We start from the raw sequence: 27808 nt of genomic DNA on the forward strand, positions 1-27808 counted from the left end.
CCCAGCGCCGGAGCCGCCCGCACGGCTCGGCCCTGCGCCCGCACGGGCCGCTAGCCAATGGGAGAGCTCGGAGCCGCGCGCGTCACGCAGGGCCGGCCGGCCGGCGCGGGGGTAAAACCTGTGGTTAGCGGGCGGGGCGCGGGGCGCGGGCGGGAGGGGCGGGCAGGGCTCTCCAATTCTTAGGGGTTTCACCCCAAACGCGTCCCCAGTGCCAGGCTGTGCCCTTGCACCCTGGGGTCCGCATCCCCGGTGCCAGGCTGCCCCAGCCATAGCACACACTTGCGCTTCACACATTTAGTGACGGGACAAGAGGAAACGGCCTCAAGCTGCCCCAGGGCAGGTGTAGATGGAGCTGAGGAACAATTCCTGCCCCAGAGGGTGCTCAGGCACTGGAACAGGCTGCCCAGGGCAGGGCTGCCGTCACCGTCCCTGCAAGTGTTCACACAGCGTGAAAACGAGGCCTCATTGCCATGGGTTAGTGGTGGCCTTGGCGGTGCTATGGAGCAGGCAGGCTTGATCTCAAAGGGCTTTTCCAACCCGGTTGATTCTATGGCCATGACTTGGGCACTCAGCGAAGCTGCCCTCAGGGGGCACCATCGGCACCCAGCGCTTCTTTCCCAAGACATCTCATCCATACGGACAAGCTGCACCTCCACCACGAGGAGCCTCCGGGCTGACCCACGGGTGCTGAGGCTGCAGCAGTGAGGGCTTTGCTGCTGAGCTCCACAATCCAGCTGTGGCACCAGCTCCGCTCCATCCCCTCAGCAGCTTGAACTGCCCTCAGGGCACCTCCACACCTCCTGTACCCTGAAGGAATGCCTGCAATGGGCTTTGTCCTTCCTTGTCTTTGGCCCCTACATCGCTCAGCCCCAGGAGATCCAATCGCTGTGTGGTTTTCTCATCCTGATGTCACTGGGATGAAAATAACTTGCAATTAGAGCATTAATTCAAGCAGCACTCAGGAGGTAAACCCGGTTTGAGGACGCTGCTGTTAACTGGGTATTTGGGGCAAAGAAGGAAAGGTTATGTCCTTATTTACCACCACAGCCAGCTCTTCTCCTTTCTGTGGGGTAACCCCGCTGCATGCTGCTGTGTTGGGCCCAATATAGAGGAACTGGAGATTAATTAATAGACATAACCACGCTTTAATGAAAAGGATTATGACATTCAGCGTGAAGCGCTCTTCTGAAGACTTCCGCATCGTGGTACCGCGCTGGTCACAGGGAGGATATGCTCCCACGGAACACATTATATCCCATTCCCCCTTTAGGTGTCTTCTCGGCGGACCCGTGTTCTACCACCGCTGCGAGGACCCGGCCATCCCCACCCGCCCGAGCAGCACTCGCCGCCGCCATGTCGGGGCGGAGCGGTCCCTTTAAGCCCTCCCCAGTGCCCACCCGCGCCGTGCCGGGAAGATGGCGGCTGCCGGCAGGGCTTGGAGGGCCGCCGCGCTGCTATCGTCTTGGTGGCTGCGGGCCCCGTGCCGGGCCTACGGAGCTGCGGGCGGAGCGGGAGGCGGCGGCGGCGGCGGGGGAAGCCGCCTGCTGCTGGGCGCTGCCTTCGCGCTGGGCGGCGGTGCCGGCCTCTACCTGGCGGCGCGGCAGCGCCTGCGGGAGCACTCGGCCGCAGAGGTAACGCGCCGCCGGGCCCCGCTCGCCGCCTGAGGCGGCTCCCCCCTTCCTGCGGGCCGCGTTCTCCTTCCCTCCCCGCGGGGTTCCCGGAGCGCCTGCCCTGCCCGGCCGCGGCGGTGGGCCCCTGAAGGCAAAGCTGCGGTGGGGCGCGGGGGTCTGTTCGGTGTGCCGACCAAGCGGCTTTTTGTGCTCCGCATAAAACTGGAGGAGGCCCCGGCAGCGCTGTCCTTGAGGGGCTGCACGGAATTCCTAACGGGAAGTGGAAGCCTGCTGGGGATGCGAAGCAGCGTTGTTTGTTGGTGCCTTACCCAGCACCCACAGACGGTTGTGTAACCAAATAAATTGCGAATGAGAAGCACAATGAGGTGAAAGAGGGGAGACTGAGATGAGCTCTCAGGCAGAAGCTCTTCCCTGTGAGGGTGCTGAGGCGCTGGCACAGGGTGCCCAGAGAAGCTGTGGCTGCCCCATCCCTGGCAGTGTTCAAGGCCAGGTTGGACACGGGCTTGGAGCAAGCTACTCTAGTGGAAGGGGTCCCTGGTTGGAGCTGGAGGAGCTTTAAGGTCCCTTCCAACCCAAACCAGTCTGTGGCTCTGTGGCTGCAGTTTTATCATGTGTGAGTAGTCTTTGGCATGGCCTGTCAGATGGCTGAAATGTAGTGGTCTTGGGGAGCATTCCTCACCTGATTGATGCCTTACAGCATGTGCTGCCCTGGGGTCTCCCACCTTGGCATAGTTCCCCACAGGTTGGTAATCCTAGGAGCCTGAACTTGGGCAGATGCATGCCTGTAATCAACAGCAGACTCTCGTGCTCTTCCCACCTTGTGGCCTCAACAGACGGGTGGGGGGGGATAAAAATACGGGTTAAAAAGGCCTTGTGGGTTTGATTTACAGATTATTAAGATATTCTTGTGCTTTTCTTTAGTTTCACAATTGTGTATAGAAGGGTAAACTGGATTTAACTTGGTGTTTGGTTGTTGGTTTTTATCCTTGGCTCCGAGTAGCTGCCAGCAGATTAAGTTATTTAGACTAAAACCCAGCTATTTGGCCGCAATAGAACCAATAGTGATGCCATTTGAAGAAGGCATTTCTAAGTGAAGATACTGTGATGCTCAGATGTTGAAACTGAATGTCCATGACTGTGACTTAATGAGAAAAATAAGATTTGAAGGGAGGTAATATTTATGTTTTTAGTAGCAAATAGAAGCTTCTGGTCTCTTCCTTCCCCAGCTGCCTGCAGGGAGCCTGCAGCTCACTCTCTACCAGTATAAAACGTGTCCTTTCTGCAGCAAAGTCCGAGCTTTTCTTGATTATCATGGCCTGCCCTATGAAATTGTGGAAGTGAACCCAATAATGAGGAAAGAGATCAAATTCTCTTCCTACAGAAAGGTGCCTATCCTGCTCGCCAATGCTGGAAGCCCTCTGGTAAGTCTTACTAAGCTGAAAGCTTGATTTCCCCACAAGCAGTGGTTTGGAGGCTTTGTCTGTGTCATGTCTCTCAGGTTTCACATACACATATCACATACAGTGCAATCTTTAGATCATCTTTTGTCCTCTTCAGAGCCTAAGACTTGCTACTTGCTTCATGGCTTCCTATGCCTTGGACTTAGTTTATTGTTGCTCTTTCTTATGAGGGATGTTTGTGTAGTGACTGTAACGCAGTGATTATCTAGCTTCTATCAGCTCTTATTCAGGACATGTAATTTGTTCCAGTCATAACAGGAATTGCTTGTGTCTTGTGGGAAAAGAATGAGATCTCAAGAACACTCAAGATTCAGCTTATCTAGTGAAAAGCAAATTTGAGGTGATGCTGTGAAACAGTCACAGAAGAGATTTGCACGTAGGGCTGTCTTTAGATGTGCAGGGACTCCTGTGGATGTACATGGCAGAGAAAGGGGCTGCAAGTACTAACCTGGAGCCTCAGCATGCAGGGGGCAAGGTTTTGAAGACTTTCCTTTTCAATTTCACCAACTGCTTTTAAAAGAAGCTTGTTTTAATTCTGTTTTTCAGCAATTGAATGACTCCTCGGTGATTATCAGTGCAATAAAGACCTATCTCATTTCCAAGTAAGAAGACGGGGAGATGGGAGAAGAGTTGAGTGTGAATGGCCCTTGAGGACTGGAGATTTAGAAGTTGGTCCTAAGTGTCTTGCTGACTATGACCTCTGAAGTTCTGGGTGTTTGACCCAGCTGAGCTGTGATAGTGTGGATGATACCTGTTGCATTGTGATGCATGTGCAGTAAAGCAAAGCTTTTACCTGCCAGAGCTGCTTTTTCACCTTTACTTTGTTACTCTTTGCACAAAACCTATTTAAACATGGACTGAAGTTAATCCTGGGACTAAGCTTACAATTAGGCAGTTCTAACATCTAGAATGAAGTGGAAATGCTGTGTCTGCGGCCTTTAGGTCACTTGGGAATGGCAGGAAGTTTTATGCCTGCAAAAACTTCTGACCCAAAGGTATATGTGCTAATACTAGTTATTAGCAAGTGGCTGTTCCACTCTTTTCAAAACTTATTTAAATAGAATTTGGAACCTTGTGGTCTTATTTTTAGAATAATATATTTTAAAGTGTGTATTTTTCAAACTGTCCTTTGCTCTTGCTCAGTTTTCAGCAGCTGGGTCAGCACTAACTGTGTTTCTGTCCACAGGAGGAATAGCTTAGAGGAGATTGTGTCCTTTTACCCTCCTATGAAGACTGTGTCTGAGCAGGGCAAGGAGGTATTTGAGTATGGGAATAAATACTGGCTCATGCTGGATGAGAAGGAGACAAAACAAATCTATCCTGTCAAAGAAGTGAGAGTGTAAGTGCCCTTAAGTTCCAGGAAAGGTTACAGCCTCCTCCTTATGTGCTTCAGGGATGATGTGGATGTAAAATCCTGTCACATGCAATTAGTGTTTAAAACCTCAGCAGTTAGAGTGGTTTGCTGTTTCTTGTGTAACAGTGCTGTTAGATGGCCTAGTTACCACCATCACGGTCGTACCGCCAGCTGCTTCCAATTCCCTTCTTGGCCTTTCCTTTATGTCACAGGGGAATGCTATGGAGGGCTGGTTTCCCTTTCTGCTTTAGTTCTCATGTTGGGAGGAGAAGCTCTATCTTAGTCTTACTTTTAGTTAAGATTTTTTAGTTAAGATTGGAGGATTCTTGCCGAAGAATCCTGAGTGTGTTTCAGAGAGGTGACCAGAGTACCGGGCTGGGCAGGAGTTTTCCATACCTTTTTCCTTGTCAGAACCTTTGCACAGTGCCGCTGTTGTTCTCCCTCCTGTAGACCTGAAATCTGTATTTCATTCACTGAAAGTTTCATTCTCTTGAATGCTTCCAGGGAAGAAATGAAGTGGAGAAAATGGGCAGATGATTGGCTTGTTCACCTCATCTCCCCCAACGTTTACCGTACCCCCAGAGAAGCATTGGCATCTTTCGATTACATTGTCCGTGAGGGGAAGTTTGGCACCATGGAGGGTTTGTTTGCCAAGTACGTGGGGGCTGTTGCCATGTTCTTCGTTAGCAAGAGGCTGAAGAAAAGGTTGGTACCACTGAGCACCGAGTACATGAGAGGAATAGCTCCTTAACCTCCTTAGCTGTGAACCCCAAAAGGGCAGCACCTAGAGTTTTAAACCAAGCCATTTAATCCAATGTGAGTAACAGTGTATTGCTTTAACTGGAGGTGCTGAACCCCTCCACTCATCTACTATGTAATCACCAGCTGCCCCCTTCACTCTTGGATACCTTCCTGATCCCCAGGCAAGGACCAGCCCCATAAGATGAGAGATGATAAAAGGTTAAAGAAACAAACTAGTGTTTTCAAAGTAGTTCTTTTCTTTATCCAGACATCACCTTCAAGATGATGTCCGAGAAGACTTGTATGAAGCAGTTAATGAGTGGGTTAAAGCTGTTGGCAAACATCGACTGTTCATGGGTGGAAACCAGCCCAACCTTGCTGACTTGGTAAGGGGTTAATTCCTCCGTTTATTCTTTGGTGTATTACACATTACCCAGTTACTCATGTGTGTGAAATAATTAAATACAGGTAGAGAAGGTGGGTTGGGTGGGATGAATGTTGACATCCTCTGTGCAGTAATACGATTCCCACGTGAAGGGGACTTAGATTAAGTAGGATCATATTTGTTGTTTTCCTCCAGAAAAGTGTTTCCTAAGATGCTGCTCTCATCTGCAGGTGGATGTTGCTGTTAACATGGAAGCATGATAAAAGCAGGTTACAAGCCAGGACACTGCTCTGGCTCGTGTACTGGTGAATAAAGCCTCCCACCCGCACAGGTTTTACAAAACTTGGTGCTGCTGGGCAGCAGTGTGGGCTGGAGCAGGATTCATCCCCTGCATCAGCTGTTTTCCTTGGAATCATTTCACAACAGGGCTTGTTGCAGAGATGGGATGAACATTTGACCCATAACTACATGTAGATCCTGACCTTTCCTTACGTTACCACTGTTCCTCATAGAAAAACGTGCATATTCCTAACTACCTTTCTGCCCTTCTGTCTTCCCTGCTAATTGGAGTGGTGGAGTAGATGGCAGGATGGGGAAAGAGCCTAACTGGCCAGGCTACTGAGCTGTTCCCCACTGACTCGCTGGTGGTGTTCTGTTCTTTTTGCTCTGGTGCAGGCAGTGTACGGGGTCCTGCGAGTCATGGAAGGGCTGGAAGCCTTTGATGACATGATGGTTCACACCAAGATTCAGCCTTGGTACGAGCGCATGGAAGAAGCCATTCAAAAAGCTGCAGTTGCGTTCTGATGCCAGCTGCAGCTGCCTTCCTGAAGCACTTGCATGGTAAAAAAAAATACTTCAGAAGGAACACCATTTATCTTTAAGGAGTTGAAAGGGCTGATCACACCTAAGGACTGACACGGAGGCACAGAGACCATCCCGCTTAGAATATCAAGTCACAGTGAGCACAAGGGATCCAGCTGTGTATGCTTGAACGTGGTGTTTAGAAGGAGGGGAACAGGCAAGATGAATGCTGCTGGAAAGGAGAAGCTCTGAAGAATGCAGCAAATAGGCTTCCTTTAGGTGAGAGCCATTCTTGGAGCAGGCTACTGTAAAAGCAAGACTCTGCTAGTGAGTGTTACATCCACAGTGGATGCGATGGGTCTGAGCAGCTTTTGCTTTGGGCTCTCTTCTGCTGCTCACCTGAAGTGTTTTCCTGATTGAGACACTGGATACTTATATTTAAGTGACAATTTTTCCTGCAACAGAATCTTGTAAGCCCAGTGCTGAGGGAACTGGAGGAATCCAGGGTGCTGGGAGAGGCATCCTTCCCGTGACACAGTCACTGCTGCTTTCGCTCTTCCATGTAAACGGTTCTTTTGGTACTTGATGCTGTACAGTCTGCAAGGATAAAGGCTGGCTTTAATGTGTGCCTCTGGGATCTGTGAGTTCTTACTGTACCTGGGAAGCACACCCTATGCAGCAAGCACTGATGCAGAGCTGGTGCTCAAAAGATTAGAATCACTTGGGGAAATCAGTTTATTCTTTTTCTGGAAAAAAGAAGGATTAGGAGCAAGCCGCCAATGTAGGTGTTTGTGCTGTGTGAGAGTAGCAAAGGATTTGCTGTTGTACCAGTGGGTTTAGGAGCTGGCTCAGCAGGTAATGTACAAGTCTCCTGAGCTGCGGTGGGATGTTTGTCCTAGCGCGAGATGATTCAGGCTCCTTTACAGAGCCCAAGCCTTGGGGTTTGCCTTGGTACTGTCCTGTTTTCCCAGGAAAAAGGGCAGGTTTGGGGAAGCTGCTTTGTTGAGACATTCTGAGTGCAGCTGGAGTTGGTCTGTAATACAGCTGGGCCCTGCTGGGGAGGAGGTGTAACAGCAAAGGTCGTAGGGGTGGGTTTTGGGGCTTTTGTTGGGTTGGTTGTTGTATTTTTTACTTTTATTTGAATGTGAGACTAGTTACAAACCCAGTTATGGTCTGGCATAGACAAAAATGATGTTTACAGTAAAACCAGCTGGGTTGCTGCTCTGTGACTTGCTGTGTTCTTGTTAGAGCTGCCTTGTACTGAGGCCTGCATCCCGCAGTATCGACACAACAGCGAGCGATGCAGTCTGAATACAACTGCATGAACCTGCTCCGAGCCCTTCGGTGATGGCTTGGCCACCCTCGGGGGCGGCGAGTGCCGGGGCCCAGGGGCCGCGTCGCCAGGGGCTGGCCCTGGAGGAGCGCGGTGGGTCCCGGCGGCGGCGGAGGATCGCGGCCCTAGGCCCGTCCCCTCGGGCCGCTTCTTGTCTCTATGGCGACGGGGCCCGTTGTGGGGCGGGGCGTGGTGACGTGCGCGGCGTCGCGCTGGTCACGAGGAGGGTTTGAATCTGCCAATGGAGGAGCCGGGAGCGGCGGCGCGTTGGCGGACCCGGAAGTGCTGCGGCACCTGCTGCGGGCTCGCTCCGCCCGGCCCGGCCCGGCCCGCCTGAGGGGTTTCTATGGCAACAGCGCCTCCCGCCGCCTCCTCGCAGCCGGCGACCACCTCCTGAGGCGGCAGCGGACCCTGCGCGGCGTTTATGGTGAGGGACCGATGGGGCGGGCACCTGGGAAGCGTCCTTTTGCCCGCTCTGTCAGTGGCGAGGGGTACCCCCGCCTCAGGGGGGGTCCTTCCCGCCGCAGCGGTAAACGGGAACCAACGGGCGTCTTTGAATAGATACAGGAAAACGTGCTTTGTAGCGAGGGGGGCTTTGGGACGGGCTGCTCGGGGGTGGTGCCGCTCCTGCAGGCTTCTCAGCCCGTTATGGGGAGAGCACTGCCCTGAGCTGGGAGCTGGACCTGGTTGGGGTGGGAGATTGAGCCCTGGATAGGGCCCTGCTCTCCTGAGGCAGACAGAGATTGTCGGAAGAGCCTCCGGAGATGGCAGGGAAAGTTGCTTAAACTTCTGAAATAAACCCAGTTAGCGAAAGCTGGTGACTGCTTTTCTGTACCACTTGTGGTCCTTAGATCTTAGCAAGTTCTCCCCTGTGAGGGTGCTGAGGCGCTGGCACAGGGTGCCCAGAGAAGCTGTGGCTGCCCCATCCCTGGCAGTGTTCAAGGCCAGGTTGGACACAGGGGCTTGGAGCAAGCTGCTCTGGTGGAAGGTGTCCCTGCCCGTGGCAGGGGTTGGAACTGGATGAGTTTTAAGGTCCTTTCTAATGCAAACCAGTCTGGGATTCGAAAGCTCTGCAAGTTCTCAGTGCATTAACCCATGCAGGGCCTGGGGGGAGTTTAACCCTTCTCTTGAAAACAAGATTAAAGTGCCCAGTGGTGTTTGGAGTTGTTCATAGCTAGAAGCTGGGGATCTATCTCTCTTCCCCTCTGTAATCTTCATTACTCTTATGTGATGTACAGGTGTGTTTTGTTTTAAATGCATCCTGCTTAAAACCAGATGCAGTAGTAATAGGTTTATTTAGAGTAGTTTATTACATGAATCGCAGCAAGCTGGTAAATTAAGCAATGAGCTATAAAGAATGATCTCGGTTCCAGTCTGGCAGAAGTGTTGTAAAAATTCTGTTCTACCACATTAAGAAGTGTGACTTGACTTGTAGCATCGTGAAGGAGTGTTAACGTAAGGTCAGCTAGCTAAGGCTGATTTACCACCACTCCAATAGCTGTACTCTGTCCCTCCCCAGCAAGCGTTAGTCCTTTGGACATCCCTTCTCCTGCACTCCCATTTCTTCAAGTCTTCAAGTCCTCCCAGCCGGAAGATGCTCGTGCTGTAGCTGACTGAGTCTTTGTGGTGCTGGGTTTCCTTCAGCATGAGTGCTAATGCAGATGTATCTCTTCAGCCTGCACAACAGTATAAACCTAAACCATCAATGTTTCAGTGCAGTTTTGCAGAATTTATTGATGATGGCTGGATTTGGGGAGGCTGTGGGGTTTGGGAGGGAATGTACACATGCCCTAGAACTGTTCAAACCTGTTCCCATATTAAACTGCTTTAAAATTGCAGTTAGAATTTGAAAGTTTGTAACTGTTTGAGCAAGGCCATAGAGTAATTGTTCAAAACGTTTCCACTGTTGAAGCCACGTTTCATTATCACTATGGTAAGGAATTACAATCTCTGTCCTTCCCTCATCCCATGTTTGTCAGCGGAAGCCAGGACACAGCAGCCGCTGTTGTTTGGGTCCATATCCTTGATATGTTTGACCTTTAAATTGAAAAGAGGAGGATGTTCATAACTTGACACCTTTTCTTATTAGTGGTCATTTTATTATTTCTGTATCAGGTGTCCCTCATCCATCAACAATGAAATGACTTCAGTCTCTGCACAGAACGCACTGTCCAGAAGAGCCAAGAGCATTAGAATAAGTGTAAGTAATTTACCTTACAAAAAACCCTTTCTGCCAGTATCAGGTTAGCGCTGCTGGTGGACTTTTGTAGGATTTGCAATTGCATCATACCATTACCTTAACCAAAGCATCGAGCTCAAAGATAGAGGCTTTAATCTTGCATCTCTAGGCTTTTCCATCTTGTGTTGGGTATTGGTTGAGGTTGTGCTCTTTTTCTGGAGATTTAAGATTAAATACTGTGATCCAAAAGCTTTTAAGCATTTGTTTAGCTTCAGAAGACACTTAAAGCTTGCATGAAAGAGTTTACAGGGTCAGGGTTCTAGGATGGAAGGATCTGATGGTCTCTTGTTGATTTTTCCGTAAGCAAACTGTTAAAAGAACGCTTCTCTTCTCCCTTCAAATTTCTCTTCATAATCAGATGGTGCTGGTTATTGGAACCTTGATTTGCTTGCGTGCTCAAAGACTTTGAACTCTAATGACTCTTACAGACACCTGCTACCAATCCAACTGTATTTGCTCCTTAATAGCAATGTTCAAAGCAGAAAATACCAGCAGCAGAGAAATTACTTGTATTAATCCCAGCTTTGCAGCGAAATAGTGTGCAGTTCAAAATGGCAGATGCTCAAACTTTAACCAAGGCTGGCCACTGTTGCTTTCTGGCACAGAGGGAAATGTTGTTATTTCCAGTTTCCTTATCCACAGGTTTCCTTTCATTGTCTTGCCCTTTCCCGTTTGTGGGAGAAGAGCCATGAAGAACCGTTCCTCCTCTCCCCCTTTGCACGTCCATGTGGATGAAAACACCCCTGTCCATGTCCATATTAAAAAGGGTCAGAAAACCACACCTGCACAATGCCAGGTAGGAGTGTGTAGCCACGTGTTTGTAAGGGTTACAAAGAGGAAGGTGAATGGTCTTACAAGCACCACACCATCTTCAAGGTCTGTTTTACTGTTGTGTTTTAAGTGTAAGACTTGAGTGTGTGTTCAGTGGTGAATTTTCAGTGATGCGTTTTCTATGTTTAAGGTGATTTGAGTCTGATCTAGGATATGTATTTTTCATGTTCACATGTATGTTTGTGAGGGGCGTTGCTTCCAATGTGATATAGTTTGGGGGATTTTTTTTTTCCTTTTATTTCCTGGATTTGTGTCTTGATAATGATTTTCCTTTGGCTTCATCCTTATTTTTGTAGGAAAGGTTTGGGGAAAGGTCATATTTAGCTGTTTCAGATACCATCTTGATTGCATTAAAATGACTGTGCTTAGGGAGAAGGGTGTGGATTCAAACCATCTTCTGGCATTAAGCACCTTCTCGGTCTGCTGCTCTATGCAGCAAAGAAAATCTCTACATAGCCTTACCCACAGCAGGCTGAAGGCAAGACTGAAGATGAGTTTCAAGCTGTCACCTGTCCTCTTTCGCAGTTGGATGTTTATGTAAAGGTGATGCTCATTCTTCCTTAGGTGCAGCCATCCTGTTCTAAGTCCTCTGTTAATTTTGTGTTTGTTGCTAATGGTGCATATCATAGTGGGGTAGGGCCTGACAGTGACATCAATGATTCTTACTAATTAATTGCCTGTAGGGGATATTTAGAACATCAGATTTTTCTCTGAAGGTCAGAATTGTGCAAGGCCACTTGAACTTCCCTTCAGTCAGAGCACTTTGAGTTCAATAGAAATAAATGTCTATCTATTAGTTGACTACAAAGCATCAAAAACACTTCAGAAGCTTTTCGGGACCAATCACAGTGCCCTGTTCTTAAGTTTCTCTGATAGTACTGTTCTCATGTGATATATCTGCTCTTTTGTGAGACAAACTTGGAATGGAGAAGGGATCTCTCAGGTTGTTCCTTCTTCACATGAATGGGTTGCATTGTGATATTTTCTTGTGCATCTCCATACAGAGAAGACTTTCTTCCCTCCCAAGTCTCCCACCCTGACCTGCTGGGTAAGGCTCTCATCACATCACAGGTGCTGGTATCCCAGGGATCACAGAGCTTCTTCATGATAGACAAGAATACACTGTCAGCTGAATGTGCAATAACCTTTCCTCCAGGCTGTTGTTAGCCTCCTCTGATGGCTGCTGGCCAGTCTTATGTGACGTATCGTGCATAACACTGTGATATTTTTGTATGAATCATCTTTTATTTGGCTTTGCATCACTAAAAATTGTAAATGGTTCTTTAAAAGTCTGTGATTTATTTTATCTTCTCTTTTCTTTCAGCAAAAGCAGAAGCAGAAAGCGAAGGGGGATACTGTGAACGTGTGTCGAAGTGTCCGAGTGAAAACGAAAGCCCCCTGGGTACCCCCAGGCAAAACATCTGTCCGGGAGGCCACCTGCAAATGGGAGGTATGGCTGAGTTTGCTCTTTAAAACCTTAAAACTTTTAAAGGTCTGTCTAAAGTTGAAGAGAGTTGATGTTGTAGTGAGGGAGCTGGGCTGATCTGAAAGAATGCTACTGTTACCTACCACCCATTGGGTCTTCTATAAATCTTTTTCACTTTTTAATACAGAAAAATAGGAAATTAATTATTAGTCTATGCCTATATCATGCCTTTCTGCCTTTAGAAGCCAGAGAAATTTCTTTGCTTATTGTAGCTTTAGTAGTCCCCTTCAAGATCTCATCTAGAGGCACAGTGAAGTGCTGCTGTTCTTAGTCTCTTCCAAAGCATGGAGTATTTGTGTAGTGTATTTTCTTTCTTGTGGGTTGATAGTTTTTCCTTTTGTATTCCTGGCTTTTCCTAGATGAGAACTTGAACTTCCATTACTTTTTCTGTTCAAGTTTTTGTGCATTCTTGACCTTTCCCTGATGGAAATGAAAGAACGTTTACAAGTTGGTTTTCTCTACCAGCCTTATTGCAGTGATACAACCTGGTCTCTGTGTCTGGCAGAGCTGTGGTTAGGATCCTGTTTATGACTTTCTGGTATTTTCTACCAGGGACCAGCTCACCGCCTAGAAGTTGCACCTCCAGATTCAGACAAAATGCCATCAATGTTGCACCTGAGCGACCTCTCTGCAGATGAGGAGGATGTTGTTTGCTGCAGAATGAATGAATATGAGAAGAAGATAGATAGCCTCATAAATGCAGTGGGAATGATGAAGGAGGTGAGGAGATGGAGGAAGCTGAGGTCAAGTCTTGGTGCAATAGAAGAGTACCCAGGCCATTGGTAGCTTGTTTAAAGTTGTTTAGAAAAGCTGAACTATCCTACTGAGAAATTCAATAAGCCCTACTATAAAACATTGTAAAACCTTATCCGCTTAATAAGGTGTCGCTGTGCTTCAGTTTCCAAATAATCTTTCTTCTACCCAAGCCCAAAGTCTGAAAACTGGTTATTCCCAAAGGTGAAAAATACAGTATGTTGCTGTTTCAGTGTCAAATAATCCACTTAACATGATTGTTTCTTCTCATTCCCTTTAAAAATGTGCAACCCACTGATGTGTTTTCCAGATAAGTAACATCTTATGTATTTGACACCACTTAAAAAGTGGGTAGGAGATGTTCCCAGATGCATGATGGTGGGGGCAAACTGTGTTTTTAACTTTGAGTTAACACTGAGGGTAACACATCTTAAGTAATATTATTTTACTTAAAACTATGATGTTCAAATCCATGTAAAAGAATAGGATTTGAGTCAAATAGATTCTTGCATTAAGCGTTCTCCATTTTATTTATGCTACAAAATTTAATGGAGTTACTTACATGACTGTAAAATAAAAGTCCACTTTGATACTTTTAATAAGTTAATTGAATCTAAATGTTTGTGGTGTCACTTAAATCCATGATGTAAGATCACATTAATTTTGTTAGCTTTGATTTTTGTGCAAGCCAGGGAATCTCTGGTGACTTTTTGCTGCAAAAAGAAAATCCAAGCCTGGTGCAGTGGTTCAAGCCCCCTCTATGTTCTTTCTTCTTTCACATCTTCACTGTCTGTAGCACTCTTAACTGCCAAATGGGGTACATGTGTCATTCATGGGGAGCAGTAACCAACTTCTGAGCCCCATTCAGCCTTCAAGTATTATGTACACAACTTGTCACACTACCAGCAGTGACACTATGCTGCTACGGAACAGGTAGATGGAAACATAATGCTAGGGACTGTTAGGTTGATTTCACCCAGTTCCATGGATCTCCCAAAGCAATAGTGGAACAACTGGAGCCATTTCCAGTGTGTGAACTGCCACCAGAGCTCCTTTCCTGCCATGTTGGAGGCCTTTCACATGTCTTGTGGCTGATGACAAGTTTTTGGTATATGACTTAAAACCAGGACGCTTGCATCTCCGTGTGTTTGTGGGATGGGAGGTACTTCAAGGCAATAGCTGAATTATGCTCTTTGTGCATCCGAGCAACCTGGAAATACCTAGGGGGAAGGTGAGTGGGAGGAAGGAAAAAAATGCAAGAAAAAGCCTGATCCTCTGTTTGCAGCTCAGTAGCTGGTTCAGTGGTTTGAGATGTGGCTCTGTGTATCACTATAAAAGCACCTAGTTTGTCTTATGTCCTATTTAAATATTTTCATCAGGCCAAGCTGCAGGAAAAGGAGGAACACAAGCAACTGACAGAGCGTCTCCTGGAGGAGCAGAAAGAGCAACTAAATGAAGTCACACAAGAGCTGGTAGAAACAGAGCATGAGAATACGCTGCTCAGACGCAGTATGGAGCGTATAAGGGAAGAGAAAGACCTGACTATGTAAGACAGCTGTGTTCTCTATTGTTACTCCAAGTAGTGGTATTTACAGGGCAATACCTCCTTTACTGCTAACATTATTTAAGGTTGTAGTTTGTATGCTGGGTTGCAGTGCTGCTTAAGAACTCATGTTCTTTTTGTCACCTTTTAGAAGGGGAACTTCAATGGCAATAGCTGCAGAGAAGGGTTATAGGATGATATTGGAAAAAAAAAAACTACTCTTGAGAGGAACCTGAGAGCAGTTGGCTTGTGTGGCCTACAGGAGGGTCATCCTAGCTCTGCAATTTATATTTTGAAGGTTAAGAGATGCTGTTTGAATTGTGATGATATTGGTAGAACAACAAATGAGTAAACATGAAACTGAAAACTAGAGGCTACACCCCTGAGAGGACTGAATTATGGGGTGTTTCTTAATCCAATCAACTGTATATCAATAGTGGCTGGTAGAGTTGTCAAAGCATCTTGTTTCTCTGATGCTTGAATTCTCATTACAGGCTAGAGAAGAAGTACCTGCAGCATGAGAAGGAGTGTTTGATGTCCAAGCTGAGTGAGGCAGAAAGGGATGCATCAGCAGCAGCCAGGCAGATCCGTGCCCTGGAAAATACAATTGGGAGACTCAACACTGTAGGTGTTGTCTGGTTTTGTTCTTATCTTTGCTATATTGTCCTGTTATGTGGCTGTCTTAAAAATGTAATGTAACAATTGTTTCTCTGGAAAAGTGGAGGCATTTGTTAGTTTTGTTTGGAAGTGGGGTATTTACTTGCAGCATCCAGTCACCTTCTGCACATGGTGCTCACTATTGCACTGCTCGTGCTTGTATCAGCTTTACGCATTCCATGTGAATAATTCTTTTCCCTTTTTTTACTGTTCTCTAGGAGAAGCACATGAGCAGCTCAGACATTAACACACTGACAAGGCAAAAAGAACTTCTGCTCCAGAAATTGACCACCTTTGAAGAAACCAACCAGACCTTACGACAGCTTCTCAAAGAGCAGCACAACAAGGAGGTGAGCAATGCTGTGTGCTTGAACTTGCCAGAGGACAGGAGGCTGTGTCATCTTGTGGGCCGAGATGCATTTTGAGACCTTTGAATGCTTTTTCCCAGCCCTGCTGCTGTCCCTGTGTCATAAAGGATGGGTAGGACTTTTCATGTTTTTGTTGGGTTTTATCCCTACCTACTTCATAGAATAAGACTGACCTTTCTGCTGTGAGGATTTTAGAGCATCCAAGTGACTATATTAAAAGGTATAGGCACTACTGTGTTGCCAACTCTCTCTTCTGGATACAGCTGCTTGTGCTAGTGTGAAATGTAACTGCTACAGTTGCATTGGCTGACATCTGAGGACTAGATGTGACCTTAGCTAATGGGAGCCTAAGGATATTCAGACCCTTATTTTTGTAGGCTCTAAGAGCAGTAACAGAGAGACTGTAAACAATTCTGTCCTGCTTTTACAGAACAATTCTATATTGCCTGTAAGAGAAATACAGAAGTGAATTTGCTATTCTTTCTGTAGTTTACATTTTATATTTATTATATTTTATTTGGTGCTTCTGAATATCTTCTGAGAATTGCTGCTACAACTGGGAACAAATGGTTGACTTGCCCAGTTCTGTTTAAACTAACTGTCTGTAACTGACTTTTTAGTTACTAATTTAGTTAGTAATACATAATACTTATGTATTTCCTTCATAGAAGGATGCTCGGAAGTTAATGGTGCAGCAAAAAATCCTTCTGAAAAGGCTGGCTGACTCAGATGCAGAGAATGTGGTAAGCAAACCACAAGCTGTTTGGTTTTGGAGCTTTCGTTTTGCTTTTTCTTTCATAGCCATTGAAGTATATGGGCTTAGAACAGGGATAACATAGGTGAGATCTTCATGAAGAGCACTATTAGAATTTACAGTATTCACGCTATATAAAAGAACTTAAGCTTGTCCTTATGTTTAAGACAAATGATTGTGAGGGTGGTGAGCCACTGAAACAGGTTGCCCAAGGAAGTGGTAAATGTTCCATCCCTGGCAGTGTTCAAAGTTGGGTTGGACAGAGGCTTGGGCAACACGGTCTAGTATGAGGCGTCCCTGCTCATGGCAGGGGGTTGGAACTGGATCATCATAAGGTCCTTTCCAACCCAAGCCGGTCTATGATTCTATGTTTTTGCTTACCTTCTCTTATAGTACTGAATGTACAAAGCAACAATTATACTACATGTTTCTTTAACAAGGAAACTCTGGGGGTGGGAGAGGAAAAAATACCTACTGCAGAAATAAATGCCCCTGATGCTCAGGATAGGATTTTTCAGTTTGGAAATTATCTTCTTTTTTCTATATGGTGATCATGTTATCTTCAGAGATAGGCAACAGATCAATACCTGGCTCAGAGCCTGGTGTCACCAGCAGAATTTTGGGGATGTGGATCATGGGTTGGTTCACACGACACCAGGCCTGCTGGCAACAGGCCTGTCTCAAAGAGGAAAAAGGATCTTTGCATGGGAGTTAGCAGGGCTCATTGAAAGAGCATTAAACTAGATTTGAAGGGGAAAGGGGTAAAACCAATGTTTGAGGAGCAGTGTGCTAGCGAGGTCCTTTGCTCTGCCATCTCAGAGGAGGTAGGGGATGGAGATATATGTGGCAGCAAAGACACAAGAGTTTGTGTTAGAAACCACGAGCCTGAGAATGGTCATGTAGGAATTAGGTCTTCTACCCCCAAAAAGGCAGCATGATCAGTAGTCCAGCTGAAGTGTGTCTACACCAATGCATGGGCAACACACAGGAGGAGCTGGAAGTCATTGTGCAGCAGGAAAACTAAGACACAGTTGTCATCACAGAAGCATGGACAACTGGAGTGCTGCAATGGATGGCTGTAACTCCTTAGAAGAGATAGGCAAGGAAGAAGAGGTGGTGGGGTAGATCTGTGTATTTTGATTGTCTAGAGCTTAATGATAGTGATGAAAGGGTTGAGTGAGAAAGTTAGAATGGCCAAAGCCCAACTAGAACTTAATCTGGAACTGCCATAAAAAGCAATAAAAAATGTTTCTATAAATACATAAGCAACAAAAGGAAAGCTAAGGAGAATCTCCATCCTTTATTGGATGCAGGGGGAAACCTAGTGACAAAGGATGAGGAAAAGGCTGAGGAACTTAATGCCCTCTTTGCCTCAGTCTGTAATAGTAAGACCAGTCCTCAGGGTACCCATCCCTCTGAGCTGGAAGACAGGGATAAGCAGCAGAGTGAAGCCTCATAATCTAAGGGGAAATGGTCATCTTTTGCCTGTACCCAAGAGGGAATGACCTCAAGCTGTACCAGGGGAGATTTGGATGGGATATTAGGAAAATTTCTTCACCAGAAGGGTTGTCAAGCATTAGAACATGTTGCCCAGGGAAGTGGCGGTGTCACGTCCCTGGAGACATTTAAAAGATGTGTAGATGTGCCCCTTAGGGCCACGGTTTAGTGGCTGACTTGGCAGTGCTGGTTTAATGGCTAGGGTCTTAAAAACAAAGAGCTTGTGGTTTGCTTACCACATTCTCTGATCTTAAAGGTCTTCTCCAACCTAAATGATTCTGTGATTTTGTGACAAGCACAAAGTGGGGAAGCTTTCTGTATCTGTTGCTGTCACTGAATGAGTGATCTGGTGCCAGTTTTGGTTCATTTCCTTATCTGTAAACTGAGAAAAGAGCTCTTACATTGCATGAAGTTATAAAACTTGCTGTGAGACGGGTAATGCCCTTTTTTTTATCTGTGGGGTATACGATCCTGTCAGGTCCTTGTTCTTGACTGAGTACATTATGCCCTGTTACACAAGAGCTTGTACCCCTTCTGCTTTCTGTTTGAGGAGAATGCCACCTGTTTTTCAGTTGCTGTGGATACCAGAGAGTGCCATGAATCAGAGCTGCGAGGGAGGGAGACAGTTACACCTCTTTTCCTCCACCTTGCCAACCTAAATGTGTTTGTTACTTAACATCTAAGTGGTGTTTGTTTTCCCAGCAACTTCAGATGAAGCTTCAGGAGAAAGAAAAAGAAATGGAGAGTCTTGCCAATGACATACAGGCAGGAAAGGTAGTTTCCTTTTCCATTTTCTCCTCCCTATTCCACCTTTGAGTTCTGCAGAACTACAGATAGTCCAGGCTATGAATTTGGATTTGCAGAAAATTACTTTTTAAGAGTTCAGATGACTGGCTTAGTTACAAAACCAATTTCTACATAGTTGTGGATTCCATATTGTGCTAATAAGACATCTGTCACAAGGATGAGTAGGTAGTATTCTCTTTGCTTGGGCTTATCACTGAGTTGCCTTTCTGTTTAAGGTCCTGTTGGTTCCTGATGTCAAATTCCAGCCTGTGCCTCTGTTTAGTAATTTAAAGGGAAATGTAGTGGAAGAGATGCCACATGAAGGATGTTTTGCCCTAGAATAAATCGTTCAGGCCAGTCATTCACATCTGATTTAAAATTAATGGCTACTTATTTGTTCCCCATTTTGTTGGAGTAGAAGAGCCATGAGGGTCCATCTGAGGAAAGAGGAGATGGCTGGAGACCCTTCAGTGAATAAATCTGAGACTGTTGGGTTTTATGAAGTGTTCCTTCTATTAGCTTGTTGAGGAAAAAGGTCTGTGTCTTGTTGCTCCTTACTTAGGACCAGGCAAAGGCAGCAGAGGAGCTCTCCAAATCTATGGAGGCTGTGAAAGCCCATTTACAAGCACAGTTGCGAGGCAAAGAAGCGGAGAACAACCGCCTGACTGTACAGCTACGGGTATGTTTGCAGTGGTCCCTGGGGATCATCTCTTCATTTACTCATAAACTGAATTGACTTCAAGGGAAGCAATATTTTGCTCAAAGGTTTATGTTTAACGTATCTGTTGATGTTGTGATGATGTTAGGATGAACATGTGTGGTAATAGTTTAGAGGAGCTTTAAGGTATATAGCTGCATAAAGCAACATTAATATATGTGAGCAATCCCGTTAATAAAGACAATGTTCTTGGGTAGATCAAAAGAATGGTAAACCAGTATTTATCTTGGTCAGGAAAGGAAATAAGTGTTCTAAAGAGCAGGTTATGAAAGAAAAAAGGAAGACTCTTGGAAGGAAAGCCAGATCTGTCATGCTGACATGTCTTTCAATATTAGGACAGGACTGTGTAGGTGAAACCTGATTGCAAGAACCTCCAGCCTGAAAGTTGGGGGGGTTATAACCAGCTCTCTCCACCAGTTCTAGGAAATGAGTTGCTGCTTTGGGTATGCAGATGTAAGGGCATTATTCCATATGGTGTATTTTCTTCCCTCTTGCAGAATCTGGAGCGCGGTGAAGCTCAGCATAAGGCAGAGGTGGAACGTATCGTGAAACAGCTGAAAGAAGTAAAGCAGAAGGCAGATAGTGACAAAGAGGCCCTGAAGAAAGCCCTCCGTGCACAGAAAGAGCGTGCAGAGCGAAGTGAAGAGTATGTAGAGCAACTGACTGCCCAGCTAACAGAAAAGGTACCTGATAATACAGGAGAAGAGACCTCATTTCAAATCATGCATCTAAGCCTTTGACTTCTGGTAGCAGCCCTGGGGAGAGTCTCTGCTTTCAACTAATGAGATTTATTTCTGTCTTGATGCCTTGGCCCATTTATGCTAAGTTTAGAACAAAACCAGTTTTCTCGGCTGTCATTGTATTTGCTGCATGTCCTTAATGTAGGACTTGCCATAACTTAGATAATACTAAGCTAGCAGATCTGATTTTTCATGTGGTTCTTTAGAACTATCTGAAGGTTGAAAAAAAACAGTAAAATAAAGCCTTGCTATTTTGACTGAAAACTCTGAATGGAGTTAGAGCAGGAAATTAAAAAGCCTTAGAGGCATAGTGGAATTTCCTACTGGAAAAATGACTAAAGGATATCAAGGAAAAGTAGGAAAGTTTAGGACTGGGACAAACCAGAAGGGAACATGGATTTTACACTACTTGATTATTTTTTTATCTATCCCTTGTATTTTGAATCCCAGGGACAAGAGCCACTAGTAGCATCTTAGCCATGCCTTATATTATCTGCATATTGCATATGTCACCCTTGCTCTTTTCTCCCTGTATTTCTTTTGGTTGATAGGATGGGTATGTTGCTGAGGCGCTGTCTAGTCTGGAGACCTGGAGGAACCGCCACCATAGAGCAGTAAAGGACAAGAGTGACCTCGAACTGGAGATTGTTACACTGACCAGGTTAAAATAAAACTAGTGTAGAGTAACAAGCCTGAATGTGTTCTAAGTTCAGGGATAATTTAACTGAATTGAATAATACCATTAAATTAAATGATTTTGTTGGATTGACTGTAAATAGCCAAGCAAAACCAGTATTGCCTAAGGGCTAGAGCAGAGTTTGGGAAGAGAGAGAGCAAGAGAGCAATGTGGCTTCTTCTGCTGACTTGCCACAGCAAAGGCAGACTTTTTAAGGGTTTGCTGACCCTTAAAACCCTGTTCCTTTGCAATTTTGTAATGCTTTGAAAGAATTAAGGTTATTTTTCTTTTGAGATCTGTTTGAGAAACTTGAAGGTATTAGAGAGGCAGTGTAGCTCCTGTCTATTTTGTTGCAAAGGTTAATAAATGTAGTGTTATTACTGCAGTACAGTTGTTGTTGCAGGAAAAAAGAGGTAGTTATGAGACAAGAGAAAGGTACCTCTTCACCCTGTGTATCTCGAAGGCAATGCATTTGAGCTCCAAGAAGACAACTCAAGTTAATTTCCAGCAAGCTAATATTGAGGTAGTAGAACAGTATAGAAGATAGGTGTGCATATATGGAGGAGGAAGATGAAAGGATAGGAAAAAGCCTCGCTTCTGAAGCTAATGTTTAAAGGTTGGGAGCCTTATTTTTTCTTGCCACTTAAGGATTGATTTTCTTTCTGTATGGCAGTCGTCTTGCAGACTTGCTGGAAGAGCAGGCAACTCGGGAGGACAAGGTACGGGATGTCAGAGATGTGGTGCTGGATAAAGTGCATCGACAGAGTTCAGAGACCTCCAATTTAAAAATGGAGAATGAAAGACTAAAGGTCAGTGATTCTAGGGGTTTGAAGCTGAAATGCTAGGGGGGAAAAAAGAAAGACATTACAACAAGTTGCTTGGCTTCTGATGACAGAGTTCAATTGCACCCATCGCTCCCGTTGACTTTCAAACCAGTTTCTCCATAACCTGAGTGTGACAGGACAAGTGTGCTGGGAAGAGACATAAAGGAAATGTACATTCTGTGAGGACTGGGTTTCTTCCATGTTTTGGTTTGGAGGATCTCCAACTCAAGTACTGCTTCCTCCAGCTGGATTCTTACATCTTGTCTTTATATCTTCATACTGCTGGCCAGAGAACAACCAACTGTAGCTCATGCAGGGAGAATGGTGATTTCCAGAATAAAACAAAAAGTGGCTGGTATATTTCTTCTGTCTTCTCTTACCACTGGTGATCTTGTAGGTAACCTACATCATTTTCTTCTTGGAAAGCCAGGCACTGATCCAAATAAGGAGTAGCCCTAATCCAAGTAGCACAGCTCATTCAGGCAAATGGAAAGACTGCACGTCCATCCCAAACCTCTCTGCTCTCTTGATGTGAATTTGGCAATCTACTGAAGCCTGGAAAGTTTTGCCGACTTACACTTGACAAAAGCCTTTTTTCTTAGTCTAGACATTAGACAGCTTAGTGTGATAGTTACTTCCAAATCTGTTCTATTTTCAGGCTAGTGTGGCCCCAATGGAGGAAAAGCTGAAGCAAGCACAGGTTGAAGTGCAGCAGCTGAGAATCTCTGTCAAAAACTACGAAGGGATGATTGAAAACTACAAATCACAGGTAGGCATCTTACCAAAACCAGCAGCCCTTGCAATGACATGTTTCCTCCCTTTACTGTTGTCGTTTATAACACCTTGGAGGTGTTGCAGTTTGATATGGTTTTGGTTGCTTTGTCTCTATTAGCCTGACTTTTTCTCAGCTGGCAGCATGCAGACTGCCATGTGCTGTATGTCAAAGTGTGCAAGATTTGCCTTCCTCACTATGTGCTGATGACTTGGTCATTAGGAAGAGCTGACTCCCATAACAGAGATCTTGATTAATGAAAAACAAAAGAATGGTTTTAATATTTCACTTTCCTGCGCTCTTTTTCAAAAGGTAAAGAAAAATAGTTAGATGCTTTATTTCTGCCTCTTAGTGTGGCAAGCAGTGTTCCTTGGCTGCTTTTTTGGAGGGATTTTGGATATTGTGACTGTAGGAAGATAAGGCAAAAGGGGAAAACATTTGGTAGAAAGCCCAGATTATCCAGGTAGCAGAAAGTGAACTTCCAGATAGAGTTCTGGGGTGGTGGCTGGTGTGGTAAGAAACTTGTTGCTGATCCTTGAGCATATATATGACAGATAAAGTATGTGGGATATTTTTTTTTTGATGTCCAGATATTAAGGACCCAAATGGAAGCAGAAGATGCAGCAGCAAAACTGGAGAAGTTTGGTAAAGAGAACAAGGCACTAAAGGAAGAAAAGAATAACCAGATGGATCTGGTAACTATTCCTCCAAAGACTGATACATTCATGGATCTTAATGTTCTGAATGTAGTGAAAAATGGCTGTGAAGAGGAAATAAAAGGCTTGAATTTGCCTTTTCCATTAGTTTTTCTCAGGACTTGTTCATTCTGCAAAATGTGTTGAACATTTAGCAGCTGCTTCTTGGCTATATGGTGTTCTTCAGAGGTGTTTAAATTGCTTCCTATGTCCTTTGCGGCAGAAAAAGTGGTTTAGAACAGTGGGCTGACTAGGTCACACATCGTCTGATGTAGAGCAGCTCTCCTCAAAAAAAGAGCTTGTACTTCTAGTAAAATAGAAGCCCACGATCCAAAATACTCGTTCTCACTCCGTCCATAGGCAATGCCAAATCCTAAGAGAAAGCCTTTTGGAGTAGAAGACCTTAGGCTTTGAACTCCAACACTGGCCAGATACCCACACGTTATCACCACGGTCACATTCCAACAAAGCTTCATTGAAGTTGAGAAATGTTTTTAGTCTGGACCTTATGAACATTTGAAGATTCCTCACGTTCTCTTTGTCTCCTTTGATTACAGTCATACAAGCAGCTGCAGAGCAGGCTTGCTGAACTGGAGAAGCTGCCTGAGATCCTAAAGATGAAAGAATCACAAATAGCAGAATATAGAGAGCAACTTCAGAATTCCGAGAGGAAGAACGTCGACCTGTCTGTCCAGATTTCAGATCTTCAGCAGCAGGTAAGGGATAGCAGAAATTACCGGCATCTCTGCTTTCCAGAAGTCTGAAACCAACACGAATTTCCAGTCGCAGGAAGGTTCAGTCTTCGTCTCTGTTCTCGTCTCTTTCTGAAAAGATTAAACGTGCACTGCAAAATAAAGGTGTGTGCCATGTCTTTGTGCGAGAAGTTAGCGGCGTAGCTAGTGGCATTCCTGACGACTTGAAAGCTTCCTCATTCCCTGGTCTGCACTTAGTGCGTCTTGAATAGCAGCAGTTTCAACACTTGCTAATGCCAACGCTGGCTTCTGTTACTTCCATCACCTTGTCAGCTTTCCCTTTTGTGTTTTTCTGCTGATAGTGCTACCCCAGCCTTGCTTTCTCAACTGATTTCAGGTGTTTTTCCCTATCCCTGTTTTTTGTCCCCAGGAGGACTCTCTAGGTATTGCAGGACAATTACAACAGGCATGACTTTTACAGCCATGCCTCAAGACTCAGCAAATGATCTCACAGTGTAACTGCTTTACTCTGATTAGCTTGGAATTATAACCTTCCTGGTATTTCAGGCTCTAATGCCTTTGTGGGCTGCTGTCATGTATATGGCTGCTTTTAATGTGTGTGCTTTGCTGTGCTTACAGCGGCTGCTCTGCATGCAAGTGTTCACAGACCTGGCTTTTCATTTGCAACATGGAAGAACTTTCTCATACCTTTCCAAACATTAGCTGGAAGCACCAGCAAAATGGATGTTTAGTGCTTTGCTTTTCTCTCTGCTCTTCCTTTTCTGGCATTCTCCAGAAATTCTGAATTGAGCATGTTTCCTTCTGACAGGCTGCATGTAGTTTAGGTGGTTGGTCCTGGGTGTGTAGTGACTACTCTGTGAAGTAATTACTCACTGTAATTTTTAGATTGAGCTCCAGGGGGACAAAATGGAGATGACACGGGAGAGGTGTCATTCTGCCCAGGAGGACAAAAAGCAGCTCACCTTGAAGGTGGAAGAGCTAGAAAGGTTAGAAATATTAGGCTTTCTTGCTCTCTTAACCTTCCATTTCTATCCTCTTCCCATTGTTTTCTTTCAGGGGATTGAACAGGTTCAGTCTTGTTCCAGTCCCTTATGTGCCCCCTGGATTCTGTGTTTGTTTATCCCAGAAGGATCTCGAATCAGTAGTTGTCCACTGGAGAGTTGTATGTTTTTGCAGCACATGTTGTGAATGTTTTGTTAGAAAGGATGATGTTTTACACAGCACGTAAACCAGTTCCTTGCCCGTTTTAGCCTGACAATTTTGAGGTTACTACATGTTCCTGTAATTTTACCTGTATTTATTAATTCCTTTTAGAGACAATGTGTGGGGAAAATGCAAGTATGTGGGTACTTTCTCTGTCCTTCAGTCTTTGGAATCCTGTATTTGAGAAATGAAGAATTTTCTTGGGGCTCTCCTCTTTCAAGGAGCAATGGAATCTATTCCCAGACTAGCCAGGATCTGACAAAAAGGCAGACTAGAACACACTCCATTTAAAATGAATAGGTTTCCTTACCTTATTGTCTTAACCTAGAAAACTAGAGTCAACGAGTGCCCAGAACATAGAATTCCTTCAGGTCATAGCAAAACGGGAGGAGTCGATCCACCAGTGCCAGCTGCGGCTAGATGAGAAGACCCGGGAGTGTAGCTCCTTGGCACGTCAGCTGGAGATGGCCATTGAGGATGCCAAAAGACAAGTAAGAAACTTCTTGTGTTTGTGAATTCTCCCAAAACTGCCCAGCCTGTAATAGGAGAGGAGCGATGATGCTGGAAATACTCCTCAGCCTATGACCAAAATCATTAAAATCATCATGTTCAGTGAAATACAGATAATAAAATGTGCTGGTATTGTTTGTCACCAGTTAAACCATTGAAAAACCTGAACTCTGTGCTCCAGTTTGCAACCAAAAGCTGAAAGCACAGGACTGCTGCTTATGAATGAGGACGTGTCCAGTTAAACTTTCTTGGGCTTTTGTGGGCAATGGGGTAGGAGAAATGGTTCTGCAATAGACAGTCCTTTAACAGAGTTGTTCTGTTGGTACGTGCAGGTGGAACAAACCCGAGAACGAGCAATGGCGAGAGAGAGGGCGGCCCAGTCCAAGATGTTGGATTTGGAGACCCAGCTGAGTAGGAATAAAACGGAAATGAACCAATTGCGTCGGAGCAAAGATGATGTGAGTGAGCTGCAGTGGATACTGTTGCTGTGCTGGTGGTGTCCTGGGCAGCAACTGGAGTCTGTAAACCAAAGTTCTATGGGTATACTGCTGGTCACGCAGAGCTGTGTCTGAATATGACATGCTGTTGTATGTGACCTTGCCAGATGTGTAGCATGGCATGTCTGTTAGGTCACTGATTCAAGAGTGGGGACTCTAATTTACTTATAGCAATGATCTGCATGAACTTGCTCCAAACTTATGTGATTGATTGTAAGAAAAGAATCAGGCCTTTGTATTCAAATAAGATTTGCATCAGCTGTCATGAGCAGATATCAACTTCATTTACTCTGCCTGGTTTTCTGAGAGAGAATGCAATTTAGAGGAAAGAAGGGGAATCTTTCATCATGTCCTATTTCTTCTGCTGCTTGAGTTTTACTTGGAATTGGGTTGGCATATAGATCAGGTCAAGCAGCTTTTCAGAGCAGAGTGTGTTTAATTCCTCATAACTATAGCTAATCAGTTTTAAAAGCTCAGCTGATCAGCCACATTGTCTCCTGGTTTGATCAGTGGGTGCTGAGTGGAGTTGGAAATGAGCAAAACGGGTTATAAATATCATAGCACCATCTATGGTAATGTCATCCACTGCTGTATTCATTCTTGCTGTCTTCAGCACTTTAGGGGAACAACTTCAGTTTTAACAGGAATGGGATGAATGTTGCTGTCTTTCAGCCTGTGTTTTGTGCTTCTTTATGCAGGCAGAGCACCGCTATGAAAGCCATCTGCAGGATTTAAAGGATCGGTTGGAGCAGTCGGAGAGCACCAACCGCAGCATGCAAAACTATGTCCAGTTCCTCAAGTCTTCTTATGCCAATGTGTTTGGAGAAAGTGCCTTGCTGGGCTCCCTCAGCCACTCTCGTTCTTCTCCATGAGGGCAATGCTCTCCTTGCACCTCTGCTTTTAAGCACAAAAGGAGCCCTGTTTCAAAGCCATATGTTAGAAAGTAGGTTGGCATTTCAGGGTTGCTGTCAGGAGACGTTTTCCTCTTTTCCTTGCAGCATGAGATGCTAAAGTGATGGTGACATATATCCTAAATGTAGGATATCAGCAATAGGTGAGGTTGCCATCACACCATAAACTGTGCCCCAAACCCAGATATTTTTGCACATGATGGAGAAGGTCCTTTTCATCCTACAAAGTCCTGATGGTTTCAGCTCTTAAAACCTGTCAGCGGTTTGTTGAGCATGTTAATGTTTATAACAGCTCCTTTCCTTTTCACGCTTCCTTTTTCTATTTGTCAAAGAGATCGTGTGGGGTTTTTATGTTGTTGGGGTGGGGTGTTTATATATTTTTTTAAAACTATTGAACATTGTATTGCTGCACTGGGTGACAGGATGGTGGGAGAGGGTCCACCCACCAGAAGTGTGAAGCTGAAAATAACTGAAGTGCCTGAGCTCTACATTTCTAAGACATTATTTCCTGAACAACCACAGTTTTTGTGAACAGTTTTGTACCAGAAATAATGATTTGGGTTGTGGTTTGTTTTTTTTTACTCCCTGAGCCTCACCTTTTTTGATGAGTGTGATGCTGCTGTTGCTTTACTCCTCTCACCCTGATTTCCTGATCCTGAATATCCCCAGCACTGAGCCAAAAACATCTGACTTCAAAAGAAAGATTGTGGTTTAACCTCAGTTGCACTTCAGTGATGTGAATACCATGTGAGTTCAGGGTATGCATGAAATACTGATTTGCTCTTAAGCCACTTAAAGAGCAGCTTTGGATACTCAACTCCTTTATCAACCTAGCCTGCATCTTCCCCTGAAAAATCAGGTCTTCGATGTATGGAATCCCTAAAATTCATGTGCTCTCTGGTGTCCTTTCCAGTAAATGGTTCTAATTCA

The 27808-nt window shown here is 45.1% G+C and overlaps 2 protein-coding genes across 3 annotated transcripts; both read left to right on the forward strand.

Annotated features, from left to right (window-relative positions):
• Nucleotides 1-1400: 1400 nt before the first annotated feature.
• On the forward strand, nt 1401-7000 carry PTGES2 (prostaglandin E synthase 2). Its single transcript, XM_057405962.1, has 7 exons — nt 1401-1631; nt 2858-3052; nt 3638-3693; nt 4278-4430; nt 4950-5150; nt 5455-5572; nt 6247-7000. The coding sequence occupies exons 1-7, from the start codon at nt 1416-1418 to the stop codon at nt 6373-6375; spliced, it is 1068 nt and encodes a 355-aa protein (XP_057261945.1). The 5' UTR covers nt 1401-1415; the 3' UTR covers nt 6376-7000.
• A 2812-nt stretch (nt 7001-9812) lies between these two features.
• Nucleotides 9813-26872, forward strand: ODF2 (outer dense fiber of sperm tails 2). 2 transcript variants are annotated; one of them, XM_057405963.1, is made up of 20 exons: nt 9813-9905; nt 10587-10740; nt 12100-12225; nt 12814-12981; nt 14394-14560; nt 15052-15181; nt 15433-15564; nt 16251-16325; nt 18536-18607; nt 19182-19298; nt 19835-20020; nt 20629-20738; nt 21427-21562; nt 22236-22346; nt 22940-23044; nt 23602-23760; nt 24643-24743; nt 25289-25451; nt 25803-25928; nt 26666-26872. In XM_057405963.1, the coding sequence occupies exons 2-20, from the start codon at nt 10633-10635 to the stop codon at nt 26837-26839; spliced, it is 2466 nt and encodes an 821-aa protein (XP_057261946.1). In that variant the 5' UTR covers nt 9813-9905; nt 10587-10632; the 3' UTR covers nt 26840-26872. The 2 variants fall into 2 exon arrangements, 1 of the variants encoding a protein (XP_057261946.1); XR_008971776.1 differs by lacking the exons at nt 24643-24743; nt 26666-26872 and having other exon boundaries at nt 9815-9905.
• The last annotated feature ends 936 nt before the right edge of the window (nt 26873-27808 follow it).

Source organism: Pezoporus wallicus, unplaced genomic scaffold (genome assembly GCF_028554395.1).
Source record: "Pezoporus wallicus isolate ANWC-B61680 ecotype Strahan unplaced genomic scaffold, APGP_CSIRO_Pwel_v1 contig_4684, whole genome shotgun sequence".
Classification (NCBI taxonomy): domain Eukaryota; kingdom Metazoa; phylum Chordata; class Aves; order Psittaciformes; family Psittacidae; genus Pezoporus; species Pezoporus wallicus.

Coding starts and splice junctions, on each gene's coding strand:
- PTGES2 (XM_057405962.1), top strand. CDS start 1,416: ATGGCGGCTGCCGGCAGGGCTTGGAGGGCCGCCGCGCTGCTATCGTCT. Junction 3,053..3,637: donor CCAATGCTGGAAGCCCTCTG/GTAAGTCTTACT, acceptor TCTGTTTTTCAG/CAATTGAATGACTCCTCGGT. Junction 4,431..4,949: donor CCTGTCAAAGAAGTGAGAGT/GTAAGTGCCCTT, acceptor GAATGCTTCCAG/GGAAGAAATGAAGTGGAGAA.
- ODF2 (XM_057405963.1), top strand. CDS start 10,633: ATGAAGAACCGTTCCTCCTCTCCCCCTTTGCACGTCCATGTGGATGAA. Junction 21,563..22,235: donor TGGAGAATGAAAGACTAAAG/GTCAGTGATTCT, acceptor TTCTATTTTCAG/GCTAGTGTGGCCCCAATGGA. Junction 24,744..25,288: donor AAGGTGGAAGAGCTAGAAAG/GTTAGAAATATT, acceptor GTCTTAACCTAG/AAAACTAGAGTCAACGAGTG.